Source organism: Pempheris klunzingeri, chromosome 2 (genome assembly GCF_042242105.1).
Source record: "Pempheris klunzingeri isolate RE-2024b chromosome 2, fPemKlu1.hap1, whole genome shotgun sequence".
In the NCBI taxonomy this organism is placed as follows: Eukaryota; Metazoa; Chordata; class Actinopteri; order Acropomatiformes; family Pempheridae; genus Pempheris; species Pempheris klunzingeri.
Window position 1 is genome coordinate 9,638,861 of NC_092013.1, and position 27,814 is coordinate 9,666,674.

At 41.1% G+C, this 27,814-nt stretch overlaps 1 protein-coding gene across 2 annotated transcripts; it reads right to left on the bottom strand.

The window, feature by feature from the left end:
- On the bottom strand, window positions 1–27,259 carry LOC139213359 (RNA-binding motif, single-stranded-interacting protein 2-like). 2 transcript variants are annotated; one of them, XM_070844039.1, is made up of 14 exons: window positions 27,183–27,259; window positions 16,391–16,554; window positions 12,217–12,275; window positions 11,841–11,932; window positions 8,567–8,724; window positions 8,377–8,456; window positions 8,139–8,248; window positions 7,887–7,930; window positions 7,590–7,683; window positions 7,263–7,313; window positions 6,997–7,107; window positions 6,771–6,851; window positions 4,934–5,021; window positions 1–3,982 (listed from the first exon to the last, which is right to left on the bottom strand). In XM_070844039.1, exons 1-13 carry the CDS (start codon window positions 27,252–27,254, stop codon window positions 4,941–4,943), a joined length of 1,197 nt encoding a protein of 398 aa, XP_070700140.1. In that variant the 5' UTR covers window positions 27,255–27,259; the 3' UTR covers window positions 1–3,982; window positions 4,934–4,940. The 2 variants fall into 2 exon arrangements, with proteins under 2 accessions (XP_070700140.1, XP_070700147.1); XM_070844046.1 differs by having other exon boundaries at window positions 16,391–16,551; window positions 27,183–27,254.
- Between the last annotated feature and the right edge of the window lie 555 nt (window positions 27,260–27,814).

Below are 27,814 nucleotides of genomic sequence, written 5' to 3' on the forward strand. Positions count from 1 at the left end.
TTCACCAAATCATTGAAACAAGGCTTTTATTAAAAAAAAGAAAAATTGACATATTCAAATTCAAAGAGAAAACCAAGAAAGGAGGAAAATCTTATCTCAATCAATAAAAAAACACAAGTTACAGACAATTTAGCAACTCTGGCACAGGAAGACAAAAGTAGCCAAGTGGCTTTGCAAAATAACCAAATATCAAAACCTCTTTCCTCTAACAAAACTGTACAAAATGAGTTCTTGTATAAATAAGAAAACTGTTCACAAGCAGGGAGCGACATGAGCCCATCGGATTTTCAAAACGTCTTTGATTCACGCAAACTTGGTTCATACAGTGTGAAGCAACAAGGTATGTTTTTAATATTTCGTGTTAAAAATGTCACCTAAAGACAGAATTTCAATCATGCAAAATACAACTGATTAAACAGCCCATTAGCAAAATAATAGTAAACGTGTGTCTGTATATTAACATCATGAAGTTCCTTTAAAAAAAAAAAAAAAAAATGAGGCATATTCTGTATTAACCAAATTAAGATAAAAAGGCACATTTTGAAAATCCAGACTGGGCAATATCTAACCACCTGTTTGGAAATCCTGTTTTAGCAGCAAAACATTTTGAAGCTATGAAATAAGCCATCGAATCTACATTAGGATGGACAAAAAGAGCATTTTCAAATTGGTGTGGACTAAAAATAATAAGTGCAATGAGATTTCTTTTTCTTTCAAATATTGTGTACTGTCAATAGAGCACACCATTGATCTTAGTCTTCCTACAATTTAAATGTAACTTAAGATTCTATAATTTTCATGACGCAAATTCATTTTGGAGCATCACGATATCCTGAACTATTATCTTTGTAAAAACAACCAAAACAAAATAAATAAACACTGCATTGTAACAAGTGGTAATTTCATAGTTCCAAAATCCTGTTTTTGTATTTAAAGTGATGGCTAATACATGGAATATCATTTCAACATATAAACAATATCCATGACATTTTCCTTCATGGTGCACTGAATCTGAAAACTTGCTAGTCACTGTGTTATCTGGACAGGTTATAAATCATAAAAAAAATCAAAAAACACACAAGAAGAAACAAACAAAATGGTGAAAAGAGGAAGTGGAAGGAAAAAAAAAAGGACTATTTACAAAATTAGCTCTTGTGTCTGAAAACTCTCAGCATCGTAAAAGCTCTGTATTCCTCCCGGGGCGTCTGCAGAGGCCAATAAAGTTCATAATGAGTCTGTTTACATGCACGCCAACACTCCATTACGTATACTGAGGGAAACTCTGATCATTTCTCCAGTTGTTCATTTTCAGTATCGCCTGAATCTTATTTTTGACAATGTGTGGTTTACTATGTGACGTATACAGTAGTGCCAAAAAAAACACACAAAACCTTTATCGTTAGTCATAATGTGGAATGTTGTGTGCATGTTCACCACCCTTATTGCCATCTTTCTCTCTCTCTGAACCAGCTACACGCACCAGATGATCGTGTACGGATGAGAGCAGTTTGTCTGTGACAGAGAGCTAAAAGACGGGTGGCTACAACATCTTTGGTTGCGGAAATGAGCGACAGAAACACACAGCCAAAAGTTGAGACGTGAATTAAAAAAACATGTTTTTTTTTTTTTTAAATGCAAAGACGAGGAGACAGAGTCAGAAACAGAATCATCAAACTGCGAGCCTTGAGAGAGACGTTATCACACTGCGTTTTTCACTGGATTCAAACATGGATGGTGGAGGAGCGGGAAGCAGAGCTCCTCGCGACCCTACAGCTAGCTCGACTGGCGTGACGACTAACTCGACAGCATGCTGCCTTTTTCGGTAGTATATACAACTTAGTGTCGATCCTATTCCAGAGAAAAAACATTAAGGCTTAGCTAAAAGTAGTTTTTGCAGAATTTTGGATCGCTCACAAATTCATTCAGACTTGCTGTCTCACTAAAGGCTGTAAGAAACATCTTTAATGGCACTTCCATGGTCTAGTGAGCAGTCCTTTGTAAAACCACGATTTCTATTATCTACATATCTACAGTTTTTGATGTCTGTATAAATTTAAGTTCAACATATTTGGATGTACTGTACGTGGTGACATGAGCTCCACTCCATACGCTGACTGAGACACGGCCGAGCTTGAATGCGCGAAGCCTCTTGGAGCACCGATAAGCAGCCTCGGCGTGGATCTTTTGGATCAGTGCTAAATGAAGTCATTGTTTGGTTCAGCTCTCCACTCTGAAGGACTTTCTACAAACAGGCCCGACACAACATGAGGACAGACGACACAAGGTTTGGAACGGAGATTTGCGTGGAAACAAAACGAGAGAAAACTGTGATGTGCACGAGAAAACAGCATCAAATCCCTACGCTGAGGGAAAAACAACTAACATCTAGCTACTCTATAAAAAAGCTCAACTCTACAGCTAAAATCTACTTCAAAGATAAATTCATCGAAAAAATAAGGCAAATTAGCTCAAAGGTTTTCAAGTGACAGACGAAAGAAATAAAAAACAGAAAACATTAAACTTTCTACAAACTAAAAATCACAGACAGAGAATCAAACTCAGGTGAGAACAGCAGCATTGAAACAAAAAGACTTACAGCTCCCTTTCCTTTCAAACAAATTATTCTCAGGGATCGTTAGTCTTCTATTTGATTTCCCTCATTGCTTTCGCTAAACTACATCTTAATTTAGTAACTGCATTGTTCTTTGTACACATAATCTTTCAGTAATCTAACTGCTCAGATCTAAAGCATGTTCACTTCATCCCTACAACAGAGGATGAGCTTAATGATACCTGAAGGTTTGCCACAACAAAACCGCTTAAAACCACTTCTCATGGATACGGATGTAACATGGAGTTACGTTACAACAAAACAGGATGACTATTAGCATGAACAGATGTCATTTTGACATTTTCTTTTGATGGTGCATTCAGGATTTGAACTGAATTATTAGTCATCCAACCATCAAAACTGATAAAGAATCATTTGCATCAGCCAAATATTAGAGGTCATCATTAATATGTGTAAAGATCTATCAAAGTCAATTTCATGATAGATTTAAGTATTAAATAACTTTTTTTTTCTATAAATGTATGTTTCAATGATCTAAAAACACTAAAAAATAGAACTATAATTCAAATATAAATAGAAATAATTGATTGTCTTCTGTTCACTTATGGAAGAATGGTTTAACGTTTAAAAACAAAAAAACTTGACTAAACTATAAACAATGTTATTATAGTCTGTGCGTGAATAGAAATCTCTGCAGCAGTTACAGGAAGAAGTAGCTTTAAACGGTTTGACTCCCACGGTTACGATGACTCGACACATCAGACCAGCAAAAGTGTTTGTGAGTTTTTAAATCTGTACAAATTGTTGCCCTCGCTGCTGCAAATAGAATGTCAAACAACAGACATCAGGAAATAAAAATAAAAGTTTGCATATTTTACAAAAAAATAAAAGACACATTGTGTTTCAACTCTTCCTTGAATCACCCTGAAACATCCAGAATGCTTTTTTTTTTAAAAAATAAGAATTTGTTATATTACGTGCACAAAAATAATGCTCTGTGTCATGTCCTCCTCTCTTAAATGTTTTTCTTAGTTTTTTTTAAACTTCTTGTTATGTTCCTTTTTCAGTTATCAAAATAGATCAAAGCTTCTGTGAAGAAGATTCCCACCTTTGGTTGATCAACTCTTGAGGATGTGAGCAGGAAAGTCCAATAATGTGAGTGTTGTCCTCTCTCTCTCTCTTAAAAAAAAAAAAATACAGACATACACACACAAGCACACACACACGCAAACACACACACACACACACACACACACACACACACACACACACACACACGCATACACATGTTCCTTTTGTTATCCATATTCAAGTCCAAGTGCTTGGTGATGGTATGGAGCACAGTTCTCTTCCAGCTGAATCCTGTTTGGCTGGATTCATCTCGTGCCCTCGGCCCCACCCTGCTGGGAGCTGGAAGACACACACACGTAAGTCAGTATTAACACACTGAATCAGCCCCACTGTTTAGATGCATTTAGGCCACGGCTGTCATTTACAGGAAGCATTTCACTACCACAAATCATTCAGATAAGATTTTGCAATCATTTACAGAAATGCATTTTGTCAATATAATGGACTAAATAATGAATGCGTCTCAAGTTGTAATAAATTTGAGCTTTGCAGCATGACCAATTGACTGTTTGACATCTAATCCCTTACTAACAGTTCACTAATTCGGCCACTGACATTCTTACAATAGAGCAGCCATGGCAGGCTTAACTCTTAGAGGAAATAGTTTGAAGGAGACAGAAAAATGTTCCGTCCAGGAGTTAGATGAGAGGATCAACACCACTTTCATGCCTGGTTGTTTAGTATGAAGCTGAATCCAGCAGCTAGTTAGCTTAGCATAAGATAAAGACTGGAAGCAGGGGGAAACAGCTAGCCAGGCTCCGTCCAAAGGTAACAACATACTACTAATTTCCTCAATATAACATCAGGAAGTCACTGCAACTTCATTTTTTCGGCAAGAAAATTAATGTTATTTTGAATATTGGCATGACCAAAATGTCAAACTGTTCCTTTAACATATTCCGTTTTTATTTGACACAATTGCGCCTTCATGCTGTAATATTGTGCATCCCATGTGTGTGAGCTCAGAACATAACTGCACATCTCATGAACTTGCCCCTCAGCTTTGAAGGAACACTACAACTCTTTAATTGTAATTTCCCAGTCAGACCAGTGTGAAGTATATAGGCTGATTGTTTTGAATATTATCAATGACACAATTAATGTTATTTTTATGATAAATACATTATTGCCCCATTTGTCATACAGATCACGGCTTTTATACACTTCATGGACACCAGCCTACACTGGTGTAACTTGCAGAACAGAGCAGGGACGCTTCGACTGTCCTACCTTAGCTTCACTTGGTGTGTTGGTAAGAGTAGTTTGTGTGTTCTGCGGGAGTCTCCATGGCAACCTGTTGCTGTTGACCACCGTTCTCCTAAAACGGAGGACAGGTTATTTGAAAGAAAGAAAGCTTCACTTGTTGATTAATGATAACGTATTAATTAAACAGATTTAATTAAAGATACAAAGAAGAGGACAGCCTGTATTTTCCCACTGCCCTCCCCATCAAATCAAAGACAATATCTGCCTTTGAGTGGATGAACCAAAGAACAACAGTCAGATTGACTAAAAATCAGTGCATACTGCAGGACATGTTTACTAAGAGAGGTATGCTTAACCTTCAACTTATTTTTAAATGTTTTTTCAGTTAATTCCCAAAGAAATTTAAAATATGAGTACAATCATACAAGGCATAATGAGAATATGTAAACTGGGACACCCCGAAAACCCATCTGGAGTTTAAGAACAGGAGCCGAGACACTTGTGCAATAATTCAAGGAGCCGCTGAAGACAATAACCCAATTCTACCTCTACATCCTTCCCTCTACATCAGCCTCTCCTCTCTTGCCTCCTACTTGATCTCATCCATCCAATCACAGCCTGAGCTCCTGGCCTGCTACCGTGCCTCTTCCCATTCATAGACCTGCCCTTTTTTTCCTCATTCACTATTTTGCTCATCCTGCAGGCTCCCACTGCGATCAATGAGCTCCTCCTTCCAACAAATGACTCCAGACTCCCCGCAGGCTCCAGGCGCCCTCCTGCAGAGAGCTCAGTCAGGATCTGCTACAGCAGTGGAGCACACAGACTGTGGAAGCTGTGCCAAAAGTCTCCATAAAATGAATCTGACTCTCATTCATGAGCGACAAAAGCTCTTCTAGTTCAATAACAGAGGAGCTAATATAGAACAATGCTGTGTGTTTGCTAATGCTAAAGACAGACATACTTTCATTGCACATTTTAATTCTGCATATGAGCAGATGCTAAAGCGCAATGTTAACATGGTTGGAGTGAAAAAGCTTCTACGTTCTTCTATTTCATACAAATATTGAAAAAAGAAAAGTTTAAAATAGCACAAATGTTTTCTTATACCTCAGCCTTTTGTTACAGTAAAGAAAATGTCAAACTAAAAAAAAAAAATCAAAAGTGAAAGCTAGACTTAAAATATATGCTCACGCTGCCTGATTAGCTCGTCATTTAGTATCTTCTCCAGCTCAGATTTCTGGATGGTTTGTGTTTTAGAGGAAGCCACTGATATTGATCATTTGAAACCAAGAAAATATGTCTGAGGTTCACTTGCAGATTTCTGATGGGTCAAGGTCATTAACTTACTAGCAAGAACAACAACACCAACAAAAAGTAACGGATTATATAATAACTGTCTAAGTCTGATCTGTCAAGATTCTGCAAAGACAAACTCATCCTGTTTCTGTTTGATCTTTCAAAAATAGCACATGAATCATTAATCTGTTTTTACACCACATCACCTCATGGTATCTGAAAAAGACAAAATCTCTGATGGAATATTATTTGTTGTATTTATAAAACACTGCAGAAATAATCGAAGCCAATATGTCTTCTTCTACCTGTAATTAAAACACCACACCGACAATGTCCAGCTCAGTTCATCAGTTGGCATTTTGAATAGTCACCTCCCTGACTTCTGTGATTATAACTCTGTCACTCCTTAAAATACATACAACTAAGACATGGTATGCTAAAATAAGCAGCTTCTTCAAAGCACACAACTTTTAGTAAATATGTCCTTACAAAGGTTGTAATTATTAGTCATCCACTTCATAGAAATATGAAATGTAAGCAGCTGAGGTTGAGGCTAGCTTCATACCTCTACTGGGACACTGGAGGGAGGCACTGGGGTGTACTGGGGGATGTAGGTCCCCTGCATAGTTGTGTTGGCAGGAATATACTGTAGGGAAGGCAGAGAGGAAAACACAAATTGTGTGGAGTATTTGACATGAATAACTGATCTTGTTTATTTCAGGAAAGTTAGCTAAGGGGGCAATTTTCTGCCTTAAGCATTGTGCGTGTGTGTGTGTGTGATTGGTACTGACTGTGCCCGTGCTGCCAAGGGACAGGTGGCTTAGCTGCTGGGTGAGAGGTCCCATCATGGACGTGGGCTGGATGGACATGGCGTGATCCATTGTTGGGGTAAGAACTGTACCCTGTGAATCCACAGAAACATGATGGAATCACTGATGTGCTTAAATCACAAGTGAGCCAAACGTGTAGTGAACTACAGTTTAGCTATAGAGAATGCCTGTTTGCAATGGAGTGGGTATATGAGGATGGGAGGTGGCGGTGAAAGAGGGATACTCACAGCTGGCTGCATGAGGTATGACTGATGGTGCATCCAGGACGGGCTGTGTACCTATAAATCAGGAAACACATCATGAAACTCATTTGAAATACTCAACTCCTGCTTTCACAGCCCCCTGTGAGCCTTTATTATATAAGTTTGCAGAGAAAAGTCATGGGATGTGGCAGAGCCTGAGCAAAACCTCCCCAAGTGTCTTATATAACGTGGACAGAATAAGGAGTTTGGCACAGAAAAGCAACAGGTAGTCAAGTGATGACATTAAGCCTGAGTCAAAAGTCAGTATGGCTATGAAAGGAATGGATTTAAATCATAAATAAAATAAACCACCTGGTAGGATGAGACAGGAGAATGCATGTAGGGTGAGAGGGAAGTCTGGGCGATCATTCGGTTTGGAGCCAGACTGTAGGGTGACGAGTAGAAGCTGGCAAACAGACAAAGTGAGAAGAAACCATGAAGGCAGCCGCACCATGTCAACAATCTGCAGCATGTCTCCAACCACATAAACAACATTTCTGTGCTCCTGCAATGCACAGCAGAGGGCAGCACTCTACTACACATGAAAGTACAAAGGTTATTTTCCGGAGGGTTGGGACTGTTTTCAGTCGGTTCATGCATACCACTCACCCATTTTGTAAGGCTGTGGGGTCATATGCAAGCGTCATTCCTCCCTGGGAAAACAATACACAGGATTCAGAACAAGTGAGGTCATGCAAACACCGGTGCAGTTTGCACTAAAACAGCCAGCTAGCACTGAGTGAGAATGACCAAATTTGACACTTTTGAACATGTTTTAGCTTTAATTTCCAGCAAGAAATTTAACGTATGAACACAGGAGGTCCACTTCAAGAATGATGAGTTAAAAGGGGTCCATCTCACCGTATCTCCGTCTCTAGCCCAGGGCCTTCCATTCTGGAGGTATTTCCCCTGGTTCTGCCTCTTCTTCTGACCTCCGTCTGCAAACTTACATAATAAGGGCTCTGTGGGCACTGTGAAAGCAACAGATCAAACAAGAGAGTGAATTCAAGGATCACAGCAGGGAACAAAAACACTGAGCTCTGGCACCAACAACAACAATATCAGGTTCCTATAGTACAAAATAAAACATTCCACACACCAGGCACTCCTGGTGGAGTCTTGATGAATTTGCCATTGAAATGCTGAATTATGGCCTCGCACTTCTCTGTGGACTCCATTCTAAAACACAGTCAAAGTCAAAGTTAATCCTTTAGCCGGAAACGAATTTCACTCAAATGATCATGCGCCACCATGGAGTGGTGTTTTATGTCAGGGTGCTGCAGTCTGACCTGGCAAATCCCACACCGCGGCTGGTCCCGTTGGCATCTCGGAGGATGCGTGTGGAAATGACCTGGCCAAAGGGCTTGAGCATGCTCTCCAGCTCTTGCTCATCCATATATACTGGCAGGTTGGAGATGTACAGGTTGGTGGGGTCCTGCTCTTGTTGCTGTAGACATGAAAATCAGTTCAGATACAGAACTTATGATTAGATCTCAACCTGGATGAAAAGATCTTTTATTGTTGGTGCACACGTTGCAGACATCTAAAGCTATTTCTTTATTGCTGTGAGTCCAGAGTACTAGAACTAAAATTGATAAAAGGCGTTTTAGCATAACACTTTCAAAACATCTTGGCGAATGCTTTTGCATTTGCAAATGGAACATTTCTTGTCCCTTTCACACAGCAGAGATTCATGTGTAGGCAGTAGTGTGACCTCTTTCCATCAACACATGCCATCACTCTTGGCACATTACTGCTTCACCATATCTGTGCACCATGTCAAGCATCATTTTGTGATTGGATCAAATACAGATAAAATGTTTAAAAGCCATTTGTGTCTGACCAGTGAAAAAAAAAAAAACTGAGACCCTGAATAATCTGTCGCCCATGTGCTGCATGCGTCATAGCCTCAACTGAGGCTGTTTGTTAGAAATCCACATGCACACATAAAATATACCAACACATGCAATCATAAATTTGTCTGAAAAAATAAAGTCACACATTTTGGAGCAATGCTGTCTAATTAAGAGAGCCTGGCAGCTGCAAGCAAATTAAAGAGGAGAGATTATTCAGAGACTTATTTTGTGGCACTAGCTTGAAAGTGAAACCTTGTGTGACTGTGCAGAAGCAGACAGGAAGCCAGGCATGAAGTTAAAGAGGACAGAGAGCAACAGGAGCCTGGCAACCGGGAGAAAAGAGGCTGGGCTAAAAGGAGGGAACGGGAAAACAGAGAGTGAAGGAAGAGGATAGAGCAGAGGGAGGGTGGGAGAAATGAGTAGTTTAAAAGGCTGATGTTTTGCACAGAATGAGAGAACTGACAAGATAGGAAGTAGTGGGAGTCTTGAGTAATTTGGGCAATGAAAGAGGAGGATGACAGAGAAGAGCAAAGAAGGAAAAGAGGATGAATGAGAGCCTGCTGATTAGCACGCTCTTCTCATTCATCAAAATATCATTTATCACTGTCATTTTCCATTTCGTCGCCTCTTCCCCGTGCTTGCTGCTATCAGATAGCTTCCAAACACACAAATAATAAAGTTTTCCAGTTGTGCATGAAAGAATGTGAACGAACAATTCAGAGGACAATCATAGTCTGACTGAAATACCAAACAGGAGGGGAAAGGCCGAATCCAGATGCTGGTTCAAGCTGCCACAGGAGTTTAACCAGATCTGACTGGGGCACAGTGATTGTGTTGATCTTAAAATAAAGATTAAGCATTTATGGCGTATCAACAGCGCTTAAATAATGATTTACCGCCTATATGAGTAGCCTCTGCTCTCAGCCGTGAACCACCTGGCAAAGAGGTAATCTATTTTCTGTGATTGTCGTCATTCTGGGTGCGGTGAGACGGCCATTATGTAACACAGTGGCACACTATAGATGAGACTAATGGAGTGCAAGGCTTAATAACGCAGGAACAAACCTTCCTTTTTATCCTTTTATTTACCCTTTACCTCAGCAAGCACATATAATATCATATTCAAGCATGTATTCAGCCTGATATGAGATATGAAAACGCTGCTGGACCCGCTGGGACGTCACAGTGCTTTTTTAATTTTTTTGGGCCAAGCCCTAGGTGAGCCATGTCTGCCGAGGTGTGTCTCTGCTCTGTGTGTTTGCCGGATTCGCCTGCTTGTGTCGAGCAGCCCGTGTGAGCTGACGTCTGAGTTTGAACAGGGAGGTGCTGGGAAGTAAAGAAGGGATCTATTTTTAACTCTGCCATCGTTCCCCTGCCTCCATGCACGTGGCTCCTCGGGGGCCCGCAGCCTTGGGGCTGGGGTGGCCCGTTAAGGGACTAAGCAAACTCGGAGGACAGCAAGTGCAAGGTGCGGCTCATTCTGTTTGTGAATAACACTCTGCAGCAGCCATGGTGAGGGTGCAAACAGGTGAAACTGCACTTGAGAATATTTGAAATTAAACTGATTTTAAACCACTGCTTGCTTTTTCTGACCTGAGATAACCCACTGACTCTGAAGCAGCTTGTATATTTAGGTTTTTATAGTGGCTATCAACACCTCTGACTGAGCGCATGTTGTCTGGGTGAGTCGAGTCTTGGTGTCCAGTTGCACTTGTTGGGAACTGAGATACACAGGATTGTGTGGCACTCTTACAGAGGAGGTGCAGCGAGGTTAGACTCTGGGTTTAGTTGCACTGGACTGGTTCAGGTCAGCTGGCAGCGTGGATCTGTTACAGTTTTCCAGGGCTGGGCCGAGGGAGACCCTGGTGTTACATTGCAGTGGGTCTGTTTGGGTGCAGGACAAGGGGGAGGGGGCCAGGACACTGGGGTGGAGTGTATTAAGTGCTGGTGTCAGCCCCAGGCCTGGGCCCAGACGATGGACAATGCCAGCCCATTGTGCCTGTCCCATTGACAGTGGGTGTAGTGGCACCCTCCCCTGGGCTCCCTCAATGGGGAGCCTGAGAGCCAGAGGGATCAGCTTAATGGGCCGACAAGAGTTGCTTTGACTGCAGACACTTGGACAAAGAGCTCAGAACAAGCGCTACAACAGGAGCAGGTTAGCAACATACACAAGCACAGAGACAAGGGCGTGAGGGGAGAGGAGAGAGAAGGTGGCGAAGAGGGCGACGAAGAAAGAGGAGACAAAGCGACGATGAAAGGGAAGGCGATAAGGCATTGACAAAGCAAAGAGAGTGATGATAACAAAAACTGATTAGAAAAAAAGGTAGTAATTTTGTAACAGATATCCTTCTTGCAACTGTCCATAACTGGCACAAGTTCACCCAATGAAGCTGAATGGAACACACACCTCCCTATAAACCAGAGTTTATTTTGAACCCTTGCCAACAGGACACTTGCTGCCAATCAGGCCACTGCATGTTACAATTGACCCTTTACATGACAGAGATGGCAAGTGTGTGTTTGTGGAGAAAGAGACTATGACTCTCGGTGGTCAAAGTTCACCGTGTGGGTCTCTTGAGAAGGACTACACGTGAATGGATCATGAGGTGAACTTGACAAGTTGAACCTGATGGTGACTTGGTGATTTGGGATGTAAAAGAGGAGGTGGTGGCATAACAGAGCTGATCATGACTTAGCTAATTCTTACTTTGGCCATCTGAGCCTGGACCCCGCTGGACTTCAGAGCTGTAACAGCTTTCTGTGCTGCTGCTGGACTGTCAAAGTCCACAAAGCCATACCCTGCGAAATAAACAAATACTTATTAGTTTTGAAGTTGTGTGCTTTCTTGCTGAGTGTTAAAATCAATACCACACTCATATCAGTCTATTAAATCATCCATCTCACAGGAAAAAAAACATATTTTTTGCAGTGTGTAGTGTATTTCCCAAATGTTTAAATACTCCTTTAACGGCCAAACAGCCAAAACCAGTTGAATAAGTGAACTTGACAGTGATGGAAAAAGCATGTTGTCAACTCTCAATTAAAAAAAAAGTTAGAACCAGAGTTAAAATGACACAACTCACCTTTACATTTGTTGGTGGTTTTATCCAAGATGGCCTTGGTCGACACAATCTTGCCATATCTTTATTAAGGAGAGGCAAGCACACAGAAAGCAGGATCAATGAGAGATGCATACCAGTCATGGTGTAAACATAATTACGTATTCCTTCACGCAATGAACTGTGTCAATCAAGTGTCACAGAAAAACTTCGTCTGCCTCCACCCTTCTGTCTTTATCTGCTAGCAGCTGCTGTACAGTAACTCTGTTCCCTGGTATTGTTTTTTTTTCAGACAGGAGACAGCACCCCAGGGCCAAAAACAATTTGTTCCAGGCCTGTCTTTACCCCACAATCACACACGCAGACTATCACACAAACACACACCTCTCTCCTGAATGCAGCTCTGCTCTCGGGTATTTTTGTTTCAAAAGCTTTAAAGTGTTGTCAGTCACTGGCAATATCCGACTTGCAAACAGAAATATTGACTTACAAGGGAATTTACTGTATCCTCGATCTATTTCTCCACACACAAAAGAAGGCATAAGGTGTATGAAACACAAGCTAGTGTCCAAGCCTGTTATTTAAATCCACTGCTGTCAATAGAAAAACAAAACAAAGGCCAATCAGCGAAAAAGGAGAATCAATTAATGCATAGATTAAGTATCATAAAACATTCATGGTATTAAAATCACATTAAAAGCGGTAAATGAGAAGAGTTATGCAAGATGTGGAGACTAATGGAATGCAGTGTTATAAGACGGTGCATCAGCACTACAGTATAATAGACCTGCCCTTGTCTGGTGAATTTAGCCAGTGAGGGAGGCTGGTGTTCCTCTGTTTGGGCGACATGGCGTCTGGGCGGAATGTACACTGTAACCTGATGCTTCACCCCTCCGGTTCGCCTTCCTTCCCACCACGTCCCTCTCCCTCGCTCTGTTTTTCCACCCTCGCATCGCAGCGCACCGCTGGGTCCTACACTCCCACCTAGTTTCAGTGGACATTTGCCCAGATGACTCAGATCCGACTAGACGGTCACGGCAGAGACTTATGTCACAACTGGCACCAGAGTCTAAAGCGTTTATGCGAAAATGTTGCAGCCTCGACGTTACTAAAATGCACATATGCTTTCTTTTCAGGAAAAAAAAACAGCAGCAGATTTTCACGTGAAGAAGCTTTACTGTATACCCTCACTTCAACTACAACAATAGGCCACAATTAGGTGCGTACATTCATTGAATTACCATGTAACCTCAAAATTCAATTCAATTCAATTTCATGCTGCTAAAATATACATGCAGGCAGTGCTGATCCTCATTACTGTGACTCATGACAAGAAGAATAGAGACATTGTACAGGAAACTTCCTCGCTGCAGAAGTGAATGATTCATCATCCATCGCCCAATAGCCAGATGACCTTTGCATAGGCTATGTTTATAGTTTCCCACTGTCATCCAACAGCTGCAAAGTGGTCATTAGGCATGAATATATACACAAGCTTGATATCATTTAACCCACTCAAGTCCAGCTGAAGTTGTACATTTCCTTTAGCCAAGTCTGTGGGCTTCTCTGAGCACAAATGCAAAGACCCTTTCAAAACCAATCAGGTATAAAAGACACGGTAGAAAATGATCAAAGATTTGTACTTAAGAGAAACCAATTTTGGTAGTCACATTTATGGGGCTCAAAATGATGAAACATATAAAAAGACTATTTTGGGGGACCTTGAACTGTAGACACACACACACACACACACACACACACACAGCACTCTGAGCCTATTTCTTAATTTTAGAGGCAGCTCCTTAGAGACCCCTTACTAAGTTTAGTCTGATAAGAAAATAGCAGAAAAAAAACCTACACAGACATTTGGATTCCACAATCTAAGTACAAGATGATGGTTGAAGTCATACACATACTGTTCGTATTCTGTAAGTGAAAATCCATTATTATCCAAATATTTTTGTGGAATATATTGTTAATATTTTGTGTTTTTCTTTTTCCTTGACAAAAAAACTGACTGACTCTCACGAGTTCCACACTGGCTCTGATTTTCTGAATTTCACGCTCACAACTTCCAGACAGAAAAAACACTGAAGTCCTATTGATCAGTTTGAGTTTTCATTACAAGCATGACTAAGAAAAGCAAAAACTGTGTTTCATGTTTTCTCCAACGGTGATGCCAGGAGAGTTCAAAGGTCTGAAAGCAACGGCTGCGTGACCCTCCGCTTACCTCAGCCCCTCTGCAGCGGACCAGCGGCCCACCGCACTGTGGAGGCCACAGGGACTTAAAAGACAGCTCTGACCCATAAACGGCTGTCTGACATTCTTTCCCAGCAGGCCATGCTACTCTTTTCCCACTCATTTAAGTTTCCCCTTCAAGGGTAGCCCTCCCACCCGCCCCTAAAGCCTCCGTCCTCTCTCCACGTCTCTACCACCCCACAATGACTTCTCTGTCAATGCCCTGCTTTTACTCTGTGTCCCTGTGTTTCACATTCCAACTGCAGATTTCAGATTTTCTTTGACTGTTCAAGCTTTGACAATGCGTATGTGCAGTGCACCCACACACAAATATCAACATGACTATCAGACACAAGCTGCGTAAATTTGTTCTGCGGATTTGCTGTTTGCGTGGTTCCCGTATGTAGGGTCAGAGTGGTTAAAATGGAGAATGAAGCACAGATATTATTGAGGGATGGGCTGTGGTCTTGGTATTATCAAGTCAGGCTTTATTAGTTATGGCCAGCGCTTGTTCAGGGAGGCGTGTTGTTACTGTGAATGACCCGTGGAAATGTTGGTTGTTTGACTAAAGTTCACAAATCGCTTGTGTGACATACAGCACGGCCCTGACCTGCAGCAGCCAAAACCAGTTTGGGTGCTTTATTAATGGGTTTTATCAGTGTGTGTGTGTGTGTGTGTGTGTGTGTGTGTGTGTGTGTTTGTACGGCCGACATACTATAGAGGATAGCCTATTTGTCTAGTTCACAGCTGGCCAATGCAGGCTCATGAAAAGTGGAAGGTTAGATCAGGACATGAGCAGGCAACATGCCGTACCCTTCTCTGGCCCCTTCTCTCCTTCTTTACCACCGTCCTGTCTTTTTCCCGACTCTCTGCATTCGTTCCTTATTTCATCTATTTCCCTCTAAGGCTCTACCATTTTGCTGTCAATTTCTTGTGTTCCTGCGATTGTGAAGATTTAATCAAACTGACTTTAGTTGTGGTAGTTCAGCGTTCTCAGTCACAAACCACTTTTCCTTCCTTCCTGCCTAAACAGCTCATTTTTCTGAACATCAAATCATGGCTTTAAACAATTTAATTTCATGTGTCCAACAGATGAAGAGCATAGCTCCAGACAGCACAGATGTTATCTGCTCATGAGAAGTTAGTCTCTACATGACTCTTTCTCAAACGTAACATCAAAGATAACTATCTAAAGAAACATGTTCCAGTAAAGGTGGATTGGAATGCAGCCAAAGTCAGACTATTATCAGATTGTCAGATTAATGCTGATTCAGTTTAAAGGGATAATAACTTACAGTGAGGTCAATGCTGTCGCCTTTTTGATCCAATCAACATTTACAACCAATCAGTATTAATACACAAAATGACTTGTTCAGAGATTGTGCTGTCTTCCTGTAATATCACCACTGGAAGGAACAATTTGATATTTAGTATGTTTATTTGTCATCACTCTTGTGGAGCCACAGCCAAGAGGCAAATAGTTTTAGCTTAGCAAAAAGACAAGAAGCCGAGGAAGCAGTTAGCCTGGCTCTCACTTTGGTGCAAAAATCTGGCAAGTACCACCTCAAAAGTCATCAATCAACATGTTGCATTCACATCCTTACAGAAACACTGTAATAAATAATTTGCGGTTTTTAGAAGGTGATAAATTGTGTAACACTGCATAGTAAAACTATGTCGTCTATTGCTTGCCGAAAAAGCGCCAGAAGCAGTGACTTCCCCGTGTGTTGTTGTCGCCCTGAGGTTGTATTTGTCAAAAAATAGTTACATCACATAAATTCCAGTAAAATCGTAAACTGTAGATTTTACATTTCTGTATGTGAACAGATTAAAGTAAAAAGACATTGCATGATATTAATCTTCAAGAAAGAAAAAAAATGCAAATTTTAGGATTCGCGTTTACTCATGGCGTGGAACTCTTGAGTCTCAGTTAGTTAAAAAAATTTTTTAAATGACTCACGGTTGGCAGAGCTTGACCAGGTCTTGGTCTGTAGTTCCCGGATGAAGGCCGCGGATGTACAGGTTAGTTTTACTCAGCTGTTCCCCTCCCCCGCTGCTGTTGCTGCTACTGTTCGTGTTGGGACTGGGGGGTGCCATCTGGTGGCCGGAGGACACATAGGCCTGCTGCGGTAAGAAGAAGAAAGAAACATCAGAATCAGAATTTTTGTGCAAGAACATGCAACAGTAGGCGTTGCCAAGCTGCTTCATATTTTCCCCAGCAAAAATTGGACAAGTACAGTAATGCTAGTTACTGTATTACTGAATGTGTGAAAAACTCAAAAGAGCGTTTGGAGACGTTGAGAGACAGAAAGTAATCCTGCATGAGACGGATGATTATGTGGGAGCTGCGAAAAATGATATCATACAGGCCTCATGTCAACACTCACCAATACTGCTTTCTGAGGGGAATGTGGGGCCTCTTGGCTGCCTAGTCCATATAGGGAAAAGGGGCCTCTTATGCTTTCTCCATGTTGGGTAACTTCTTTTTGACTCTTGGAACCACAAAATAATCTTGCGGTGCATATCAAAACCAAAACTCTAAAGATATAAAACTAACATTTAGTCAGTCTGATGATGCAGACTTAACTAATAGACTGGATTCAAACATTGTTTTTTACTGCAACCTCTTTCTCTTATGTTACTTTTACTTATAAAAGCAGGTATTTCTAAATGAATCACTGCCATCTGTTCAAGCTTGCATTTCTATCCGCTCCACACTCGACGACGCCATCGTTTTGACTTAAACGGTGCCTTAGCTTAACAGTTAACAAGATCCTGAGTAGCAAGATGCAGAAACAGGTTTCAGCTCAGTCCGCATTACATGAAAAATTCATTTATCAAACCAAAGCACAAACAAGAAGAATCAACAGCACACCAATTAATTACTACATGACAAAACATTGTAACATGCACATGTTGTGGCCATCTGTAATGATCTGATGTCTACATCAACCACTAATGAACTTCCTTCTCATTTCTCACAATTGGTTATTTAACTAAAGCCGTATGTGAGGACTTAATGCCAGTGAATACTAGTCGTAAACTATGGTGGTCAACTAGTCGATGACTCACCACCATGAACATGAAAGGCCATTCTGCAACAACCAGTGTATCATCTCATCTCATCTCACTACGCAATGGTAGCTCTCTGTGGAGAAATCAAACAAAAGATTGTGTAACCCTCTAGTGGAATATTTTTATTGGGATAAATTTGGTTTCATTATCACTTTGCCTGTCAGGAATCGAGAAAAAAAAAGGCCTCTCCATCCAGGAATAGATCTACTGGCTGTTTTCCAAATAAATAGCACCACTTGAGTGAGAACCAGGCACGTCAGAACTGGCAAATGTTGTGTCTGTTTGCTGTGAGAAAATGTGCTTAATCGCATTAATCTAACAGCCAAATGTTTTAATTCAATGTTGCATATGAACAAATATGCTTTCTAAATGGGCTCAGCACCGTGAGGCTGGAATGTCTCAGCTGAGAGGCCGATTGGACGGAGGCGACAAGGGGACAATGGGTTAATTTAAGAAGAGAGGAGAGGGTCACTGATCAAACTGATGGTGTTAAGGAAAAGCTCAGCAGGAAGCCACAGTCACACCAGGACCACCAGCAACATCAACCAATCCCACTAATTAGACACCATCCATATGGCTGGAGCCCCCCTAAGAAAACCCCTCTGACCTCAATTTCGCCAGCAGCATGGTGGCCGCTTCAACAACAGACTGATTTCTATGAATATAATCCTCTCTTCCTCTGCTGCTTAGGAAACCTGAAAAGTTTGCATGTGTTTGTTCATGTTAGTCGAGATGGAGACACGGCCTGCTCGAAGTAAAACAAAGAAAAGAGGCGTGTGTGTGTTCTTTCCTTTCATCTCTTTCATTCCAGGGATATTTACACGGCCCACAAGTAAAAAGGCAATAACAGCAGGAAGTACACACGAACGTGGACACCGAATTCAAGGCATTTTCAGTTACGCTCATGGTCATATTTAGTGAAATTTGAATATTCAGAGTTGCTTAAGTAATGCCAAGTTGTCAACCTAAATATCCATTACATGCTTTTCCTCAAAATTTGGTCAGTTCTTTTTTCAGATTATAAATGTTATGTTAGCTATTTTTTTCTTCATTGCACATACACATGTATTTTATTATGTCAATTGTCCACCCATTGTAAATTTGAATAATAAATAAAGCACCATCCTTTTAATCTAAAACAGGATTTGCTCCTTTCTGTCAGACAGGAAAATGTTAAGGGCCAGTGGAAAACACACAAATGTAACACACAAGCTTTGCTGTAAGAGTTTATCTATCTTGTAACGGTGTAGTTCATGATGAAGGCGTTTTTGGAGGCAGCTAATTTGTGAATGAACAAACAGGACAGCAGAGGCCTATAATCTCTTTAACACGCTCTCTACTGGAGTGGCAAGTCTCGATCAAGCTCCAGACTCTACCAAATCACTGCAACCAAACCCCAAAAATCACCATTTGGCAAACACACACATGCATTCATGCTCTCACACATGCACTTACACAATGATACTCCTATAACATTCTTGATCAACAGCTGCTTGAGATCTTGAGTAAAAATACAGTATCTGTGACCTTTATTGTGAAAGGGAACTTCAAAATGCCTTCATTACTTTTCCTGAGTACAAAAGTACTTTAAACCTTAAAGGTTTAAATTCACAGGTTGGTCATTTGTTTTTGATTAGTTGATCAGTAGTGGTTGAAAGAACAGCAAGAGCTTTGAACCAAATAAATCATGTATCCAATCTAAAACAGACATAAATCAAGTTCCCAACCTTGGGAAATTCTGATTGGCCAAGACGATGTCTTCAAATGGTTTGTTTTAGTCCGGACAACAGCCCAAAGGCCTTACCCAATGTAAGATTTCATTTACAGTGGCAAGAAGAAACAGTTAAAGTTTGGTATCTTCAACTCTTAATAAAATTCTGAATTCTGTTGATTGACTAATCAATAAAATCTGATAAGTTTCATAAACTTTGTATTGTAATGACAGTTGATTAAGGCCTTTAGACTCTCTCTTAACAGATATTCAAAGGTGTTTTCTATCACTGATGTGAAAAGAAACTGTTTCATGCTTAAAATGTAACCGTACTAAAAACAAATGCCTGCTTGTTCTGATGCCTCATTCAGTTCAGATATACCACTTTCAATCTTGCATTTCTCCTCCTCTGCTCAACGACTCCAAATTTATATCAGAAGGCTCAGAGATATGACTATGGCTATTTTTAGGACCAAACTAAACATGAAAATCAAGAACATTTCTATAAATAAAACCATTTCTCTGTCTTGATGTAAACTTACATCAATACAGCCTGCTGCAAGGTGTTAGTACTGACTGACTTTAATCTCCCCACATGTCAAAATTTTACATCTACATCACGAGTTGACATTCAAATAAGCTACCAGAAGAGTTTAGTTCATATAACCACTTTAAACGCTCACTACTTTATCTCTTTGCACAAGTCCAACCCTGTTTTTAGTCTAATTCCACCTCTGTTTTTATCTCCGTCCTCTCCCTGTGGGGCTTCACCGGTCGACCCCTCGTTGACCCACAGAATTCCATGGATTTCCTGGCTGTTGGGGGGGTCTGCCCTCCTTCCCACGTCCTCCCCGCCTGTCTTCTCCTCAGACAGAAAAGAGCCATGACTGTCTGACCAGCTGACTGACTTACATGCTAATGCACGGATTCATAGCCTGGCTGAATGAGGGCGCAGCTTCCAGCTTGTATAGAATTACGCTGCTGAGCTGCTGCTCTGCACCATCTCCGCGTCACCACCAACGAGCAAAAAGAGTCATGGGAGAAATAAGTTGATACTTAAAATCTTGCACTTCTGAAGCGTTAACAAACATCTTGGATATCTGTTTCTGTAACCACATTATTTCCTGTTTGCCATATGGATAAAAATAATACAGACAAAATCTGCTAATTTCTCATACGACATACCTTACCAAACTCTCTGTCTCGTCAACAAAGCCATATAGAGAAAATAAAATAAAAAGTTGAAATGGCATTAGTTAAATATCTATGGGAAAGTGTCTTTTCATGTTATCCTAAGGTTGGGTGAGGATTGCGTATCTTGTAAAGCAGTGGGCTGCAGTATGGCGGCAGGCAGGAAATCCTCTGTGTTTGCTCCTGATCTTATCACATGGCCATTTGAATGAGTAGCTCAGCATTCCAACCAGGTGACAGTGACACCGAACTCACGTCCAGACTCGTTCCTGAATCCTCCTTCCTTTCAGTCTGTAACCCTCCCCTTCTTTTTGTCTTTTTAAAGGCACCGATTAATCTTCAGACCATCTGTTTCTTAGTGGTGCTGATCACACCTTGATGGGTTCACGCAGTGCAAATGTAAATGCATGCATGGCTTTCAAGCCGGGTCAAGTGGCCAGAGCTGGGGAGCTTGGAAACGGATACCCACAAACACTGGCCCTCGGCTCAGCCAGAGATCTAACAAAATGTGAGGCACACCGTGTGTCTGGCATCACTGCAGTGCTTGGCATCGGATTTCTGACAGCTGTGCTTTCTCCAAGGACTCTGTCGCCCTCTCTACCTGCTCACCTTGGCTGCTTCATGCGGTTGGCACTGAGGCTGGCGACCGGACCGATCCAAAACATCTGACACATTAAACAAAGAGATAGATAAACATACACCTGGCGCGAGGCCAGAGGGACAAAGGTGACAGTACGGGAGAGTTCAGGGAGGATAGAGTCACTGCAGTGGAACAGCTGGTTTAACGCACAAATGCAAAAGTAATCCAGAGGACAGCAGTTATTTGTGTATGTAATGTATTTCCTGTTGTTGTGATATTACGAACATGCACCTATAAGCATATTTCAAATGTGTTCATTGTTTCACAGTAGAAATTACCTGAGGCATACCAATATCATTGCTGTACTGCCATTTCTTGGTGTCCATTGACCGACATATGTACCGAAATCCAGTTATTGGCCCACCTCTACTGGCCATTAATTGTAAACAGTAAAAACAGTAAAAAAAAATGTATAAGCAAGATCCAACTTCCTTTTCAATATACACAAATTGTCCTCAATTCATCCTCATGTCTCGCTGTCAATGTAGTTTCTGTCATTCAGATACATTCGGTTCACACACAGTGCCACACAGCATCTCTGTTATAACTTTTATATAAATGTTTCCATTTGGCTTATCCAGCTGGATCGGGACACCCTACCAATATTCACTTTAGCCGTTTGGTGCTGGGGAGGTCGTGAACAACGGGTTTATCAGAGCTTGTTTGCTGAAAACAGCTGCCTGCTGCTGCTAGAAATAGGATTAATGACAGCTGAGAGACTCAACCACACTATACTGTAAATGTGCGAGCTGTGAAAATGAAAAAACTTGCTTTAAAGGCTAAAAAGCTTTGAAGAGCTGCAGACTTGCCACTGCAAGGAAGATTTCACGCATGCACAACACAGTACTCGATGCAATGTTAATAAATATTGGCTGATGAGGCTTGAAAGATTCAAGGCACATGTGTTGGTGTGCACAAATCTCGTTCAAATGAACTGTTTGTCTCCAGTCCGTTTAGATGGTATGTTAATGAGGTGTAATGAACGAGTGAGGTCAAACGCTACATGTTTTAATGGATGGATGGATGTTTATAGGTCAATAAAGGTGGTTTATTGTGTTGTTTTTACCATAGATAATGTATAATTCATTTTACAAAGCATAACATCTGCTTTTAGGATGATTTTCCACCTCACACACATCGGTTGGTGTCAGTTCACGTCAGTGTGATAGGAAAATGCACTTGCTCCGACTTGAATCATGTTTGCTAGACTGTAAGTACAGTAATCAATCACACTGAACACTTAGTTTACTCCTTTTTTGGTCAAAGTTACACTATTTCTGCAGGTGAAACAGTTACAGTCGAAACTGTTCGGTAAAATACGCTCGTTGGTGCAGTTCAAGGACACTTGACATCTAACATTTGATAGGACTAATGACTTTTGAGATTAGACAGGGGCTGACTAAAGATCTGACACGAGCAATATCCTGTAAGAAAATCCACAGCACGCAGGGTCATTGTGGAAAAGACGTAAAGTTGGTCCCTTCTTTTCCCTTCAATTCTCAAGTATCAGCTTTGAAAGTGTCAAATGTCTATTGGAACATATGTTCGTAATACCGTAATATAAACAACACGGTCATACAAAAAAAAGAATAATAAGGGATTAATATTGCCACGGTGATTTCCCCACAACTCGCTTAAGTTTATATCATTTCTGTATAACGATCCTAACCATTTTTCAAATGTTCATATAAAATGACACGTCTAATAAAGATTACACTGTACCTGAGAAGAATTTAAATGTAAATTGTATTATACATCCACAGCACAAATATCGCCATGATGGTGTCTGTCAGTGACATCGCGTTTTTTGCGACTTCCAATTCGTCAGTATTTAATATCCGTCATTACTACAACATCATCCAATATCATGACAATTTCGTCCTTTGCACACTTTTGAACCCTGACAGATCCTGACAGATTTGCCACACAATCACATCCACGTCGATACAGTTTTAGATTCACAATGGTTTTGCAAAATATTGACATCACAGATACTGGTCATGATTCATCTTAGGGAGCACAGCAGTTTCATTAATAATCATTTTAATGTACTCACTTTTACATCGCTGTATATCACAATAAAATACGCTTCAGATGTCTAATTTCTTGCATCAGACGTTTTCTTCGAGCTACCTATAAATAAAAGTACTGCAAAGAATTACTTGATACTTATTTTTAAAGGATGTTTTTGGCCGTGTAACTGAATCCCCATTAATAAACCACAAGTACAGCATCTGTGACATGACGAACCTGCTTGAACAAATTCTTCGAACTCTTCGATCAAACCTGTTTATTCTGATCAAAGTATTGATGTGAGGCTTTTTTTTAAATTAACTATAGGATTCTATATTATGAGATTAAAATCAATCTTTCCTAAATGTCTATGTGTTAGCTTCTTTTCTTTGGAAGCATTGTTTTAAATTACAAAACAGAATCCACTGCTATCACATACATCAGTCAGACTCTTGTCAAAGAGTAATGTCACACAAGCAGAAAAAGGAACCTTAAAAAAAAAAAAGCATTGGTTCACATGAGGTGAAAATTAGGAAACAGTGGTGACACGTCAAAGCTTGTGGAGGTGAAAGTGAAAAGGAGAAATCCCACATTTGAAGAAGCATGGGAGACTTTGCTTGTGCTATTCTGTCATACCTGAGTGGGCTTTGTAGTGAGATCTTTTACACCCGTGTGACCACTGCACGCTCCAATTAATGTGTTTCTTTCATTTCTTTTTATATCTGGTTTTGTTTTGATTCCAGTAGAGTATGCATTGAGGCATCCATATCTTTAAATCGCAGGAGCAAGTCGACATTTGTTGAAAAGGACTCCCGCCAAGATGAGAGCAAAAATCTGATTGACAAGTAACAAAACAAGCCATTTGACGAGGCCCTGAGCGAGATACCTTGAGGAGCGACAAGCCGCCTCCTGTTATTTTTCCATCCAGGAAGCTTTACACGGAAACCCAACCAAATTTGATTTGAGAACATTAATTCTATTTATTTGAGGGAGGAAATGAGGTGCTGAGTCAGGGGAGGAGCAGCTGGCTTTAAGCACAACAGAAACCAAACACCTTTTAGTCGTCGGGCTCGGCGATCACCTCACACACACACAAAGGGCGCTTTTCTCACCCATCTGCAGGTTTATTTTCCGATCAGACTCTTATTTTGTGTGCTCGTGCAGCACGGCTATGAGAGAATGTGAGCGGGAGATAAAAAGAATGACGGAGGTGGAGGTGGGCGGAAGAAATGTTAAAAATCACAACACAGGAACTTGACCTCTCTGTGAACTTCAGCTCCACAAAAGGAGGAGCTTGAGACCACTAAAACAACCTTCCCTCCTTTTACATTCTTTATTCAATTTCCTTGTTTCCATGCTTTGTGTGTATGTTGTAGATGTTTATAATGTGTATGGTGAAGTCAAAGTCAAAAGGTATTACAGTGTTTACAGCATACATGTGTGATACTCTCTGTTATACCCTCTGTTTAGATGTAATTCTAGCTTTTTTCAATATTTCTAAAATTCTGGGGCTGTGACGCTTATCTTCACCTGCATTAGATCATTTCAGCTTTGGTGGTATTTACGTCAGTTTGACCTCAGATAGAATGTATTCAGAACAGACTGAATAATGACCCTATTATGGGCCACACACACTAGAAAACACAAGGTGAGGGCCACGCTGTCCTTCCGATGGTCCTACGATGACAGACTGATATTTCAAATAGAAATAACTGCCCCGGTGCTGCATTCATTTCAGCTTAAAGGAAAAGTTAAACATTTTGGGGGAAAAAAGGCTTTCATAACCTTTGGACAGAGCAAAGCTAACTTCCCCCTGTTTCCAGCTAAGCTAAGTTAGCCAGCTGCCAGCTTTAAGCTCACTGTACAGACGAAAGAGTGGCATCAAACTTCTCATCTGACTCTTGGCAAGAAGACAAAAATGTCAAACTTTCCCTTTAACTCACCCAACCTCTGAAATATCAAACAACAGTGAGTGACCAAAGGCTCATTATGGCTGTAACTACAAGTTAATTTCCTTATCAATCGATGTGCTGACTATTTCCATGATTATTCGGTTAATCCTTCAGTCTATGAATATCAAAAAGTAGTGAATAACACCGACTACAACTTCCCAGAACCCAAAGTGTTGTCTTCAAAATGCTCGTCTAACCATCAGTCCAAAACACAAAGAACACACAGACATATTCACATTTGAAAAGCTGGAACCAGCAAATGTTTGTTGCTTTAAAAAAAACGTCTGAAATGATAATTAGATTATCAAAAGAGTTTCAGAACATTATTCAGTCGGCTAATCAGTTAGATCATTAGTTTGATTTTTGCAGCTCTGATGTTTCTGGATCACAGTTGATCAATTAAAAACGGGGAATCTTCTCAAAACATATAGAATCGCTCCTGAACATGGATCAGGCTGTCTGCATCAAATGGTTTGGCACTTTGGATGCAGAAAAGTGCTTTAGGAATAAAATGTATTATTAGTATCATTTAGATTAGATTAGATTAGATTAGATATACTTTATCGATCCCCCATTATTTGTGGCATTATTATTATTATTAGTAGTAGTAGTAGTTATGTTTTTATTGTTATTATTAGTACCTAGAAAATGGCCGCTTATTCCATATTACGTTATATATTTATCATACATGTGATGACAGGGACCAAATGAAAACAATGAAAATGCTAATGCTGACACTCACAAGACTATTCTCCTGATGAGTCATACTGTGAACTTCCTTTTAAAAAAGGGACCTTCAACATTTTTTATTCGTCCGCAAGCTAAAAATGGTTCACTTTGATAGGAAGGAACTGTTTCCCAATTAATCTCCTCATAGCAACGAAATGAGCTCCAGAAAAGAACTGCATATAAATGTATATTCACAAAAAAAAATGCAATGTGAGTGCAATAGAATAAATAGCAAACTGTGCGTGTGCATCAAACACAAGGTTGTTTTCCTCAGACAGGCACCGGTGTTGACATCAGATCTGGGAGGATGAGCAGCCAGGCGGTGCCCAAGATCTCAGAAAGACAATATGTCAATATACATTTTCAAAATGCAGTGTAGAGTTCAGGAGCACACAGCAACACAGGCTGAGAGGAGCAGCCTGAGCAGAAGGACGGGATGAGAAATCACAACCCAACATCTCCTTGTGTAATGAAAGAGCTTTTAGCATCACTTCTAAGCCATCATGGTCTACAGACAGAAGACACATGATACAGGCAGCTTCTGAGGGATCAGATGGAGACACAGCAAAGCAACAAAAAAAAAAAGTTCCTAAAACACAGAAAATTCAGCTCTGCCATCGAGTAATTTTGCATTTTCAAGCAGGTTTGTAACTTGGGTATTATATTTGTGCGCCTGATGTCACCAAACCTTATTTCCGTTCATTTGCATAAGAGTATCCTTCCCTCTCATATTAGTTACAAAGGTGATAATGTCAACACTGAGTGTAACCACGAGAGCGGGATTCATAATTCTGGGAATGTAGTCATCATGGTCTGGTGGGATTTTTCGAGGGGTGGGGCATATTCCGCTTTCAGATGGGAAACAAGGAGAAAAAAAAAAAAAAAAAAAAAAAAAACTTTGCAAACTTACGCGGCAGCGGAGACAATGAAGACCCGATTTAACAGTAGATATGAGTGTCCGGAGCTCACGGAGGAAGAGGCACAATTCATTTAGTAACATGTTCCCCACAGCCTGCCTCTCACCCTACCCCCACTTCCACAAACACATCCAGGCGCAGACGCGCCATCCCGACGCGGCACAGTTTCCCATAAAAGTTGTTCTCTGCCATTGACTTTTTCAAATGAGTGAGCAGAGCCGTATCGACATCCTTGCTGTAGTACACACGCACAAACACTTCTAAATAAAACACCAGGCGTCCAACATGACAGGACCGAGCCGTGGCAAATTCCCCAGCCACGCAAACCGCGGCGCACGGCCGCTCCGAGGGCTGCATTTCCACTCCATTAAGTCTTAAGTTAAATTCAGTACGTTTCGCTTTTCAAGGACACTGCAGCTCGCTGTCACAAGCTCCCTTTTTTTTTTTGGTCGCGACACACACGGGCGTGTTGCCCTGCAGGGGCGAACAAGCGGAAAATAATGGAAAATCCCGAAAGCGTTTACCTTTTTGCTGTTTCTGCTGTTATAGCCGTTGTATGGGTTGATTCCTGCCCTTGGCGGTACGGAGAGCAGCATTTTTCTCGGCGCTATGTCCGGAGCGGCGAGCACAGCCCAGGCTGCCAGCTGACGTCAGCAGCTGGGGAAGTGAGAGCCTGGAGTCCCGCTGCTCGACTGAGAGAGGTGCTGCTGCTGCTGCTGCTGCTGCTGCTGCTGCTGCAAGACAGACGAGCACAGGGCAGCTCAGGGGCCCCCGCTGCTGGCCCCTGGGGGTCCCCTCACACGGTTTCCCGGGGGGAGTGGGGGTGGGGGTCGAATTCAATCACCGCCCACTGTGGGGGACAATGTGGAAGAAAACCTGGAAAAGACGCGTCTCTAAACTAGGACTCTTGAGACAAAACGCTGGTAAAAGATTTAAAAAAAAAAAAAAAACAGTGTAGTGGTGTGCCGTGTTTGTGCCCGGGGTGTGGTCGGGGGGTCCTTAATTCACTCCTTGATCTCACTTGACTTCTTTACAAATATTCATTCATCTTATTTCTGCAGTTGTTTCCTATAACAGCAATCTAAAGATCACAAAATCCCCTAATTTACATCCGATACTTCCTTATGATATGACGTGATAATAATATTGGGCTGTA

What these genes read in the sequence shown, in the direction of transcription:
- LOC139213359 (XM_070844039.1), bottom strand. Translation starts at nt 27,254, where the DNA reads ATGCTGCTCTCCGTACCGCCAAGGGCAGGAATCAACCCATACAACGGC. An exon ending in CTGGTCAAGCTCTGCCAACC is followed by an intron (nt 12,276 to 16,390) that starts GTGAGTCATTTA and finishes TCCTTAATAAAG; the next exon opens with ATATGGCAAGATTGTGTCGA. An exon ending in GACTCCACCAGGAGTGCCTG is followed by an intron (nt 8,249 to 8,376) that starts GTGTGTGGAATG and finishes TTGCTTTCACAG; the next exon opens with TGCCCACAGAGCCCTTATTA.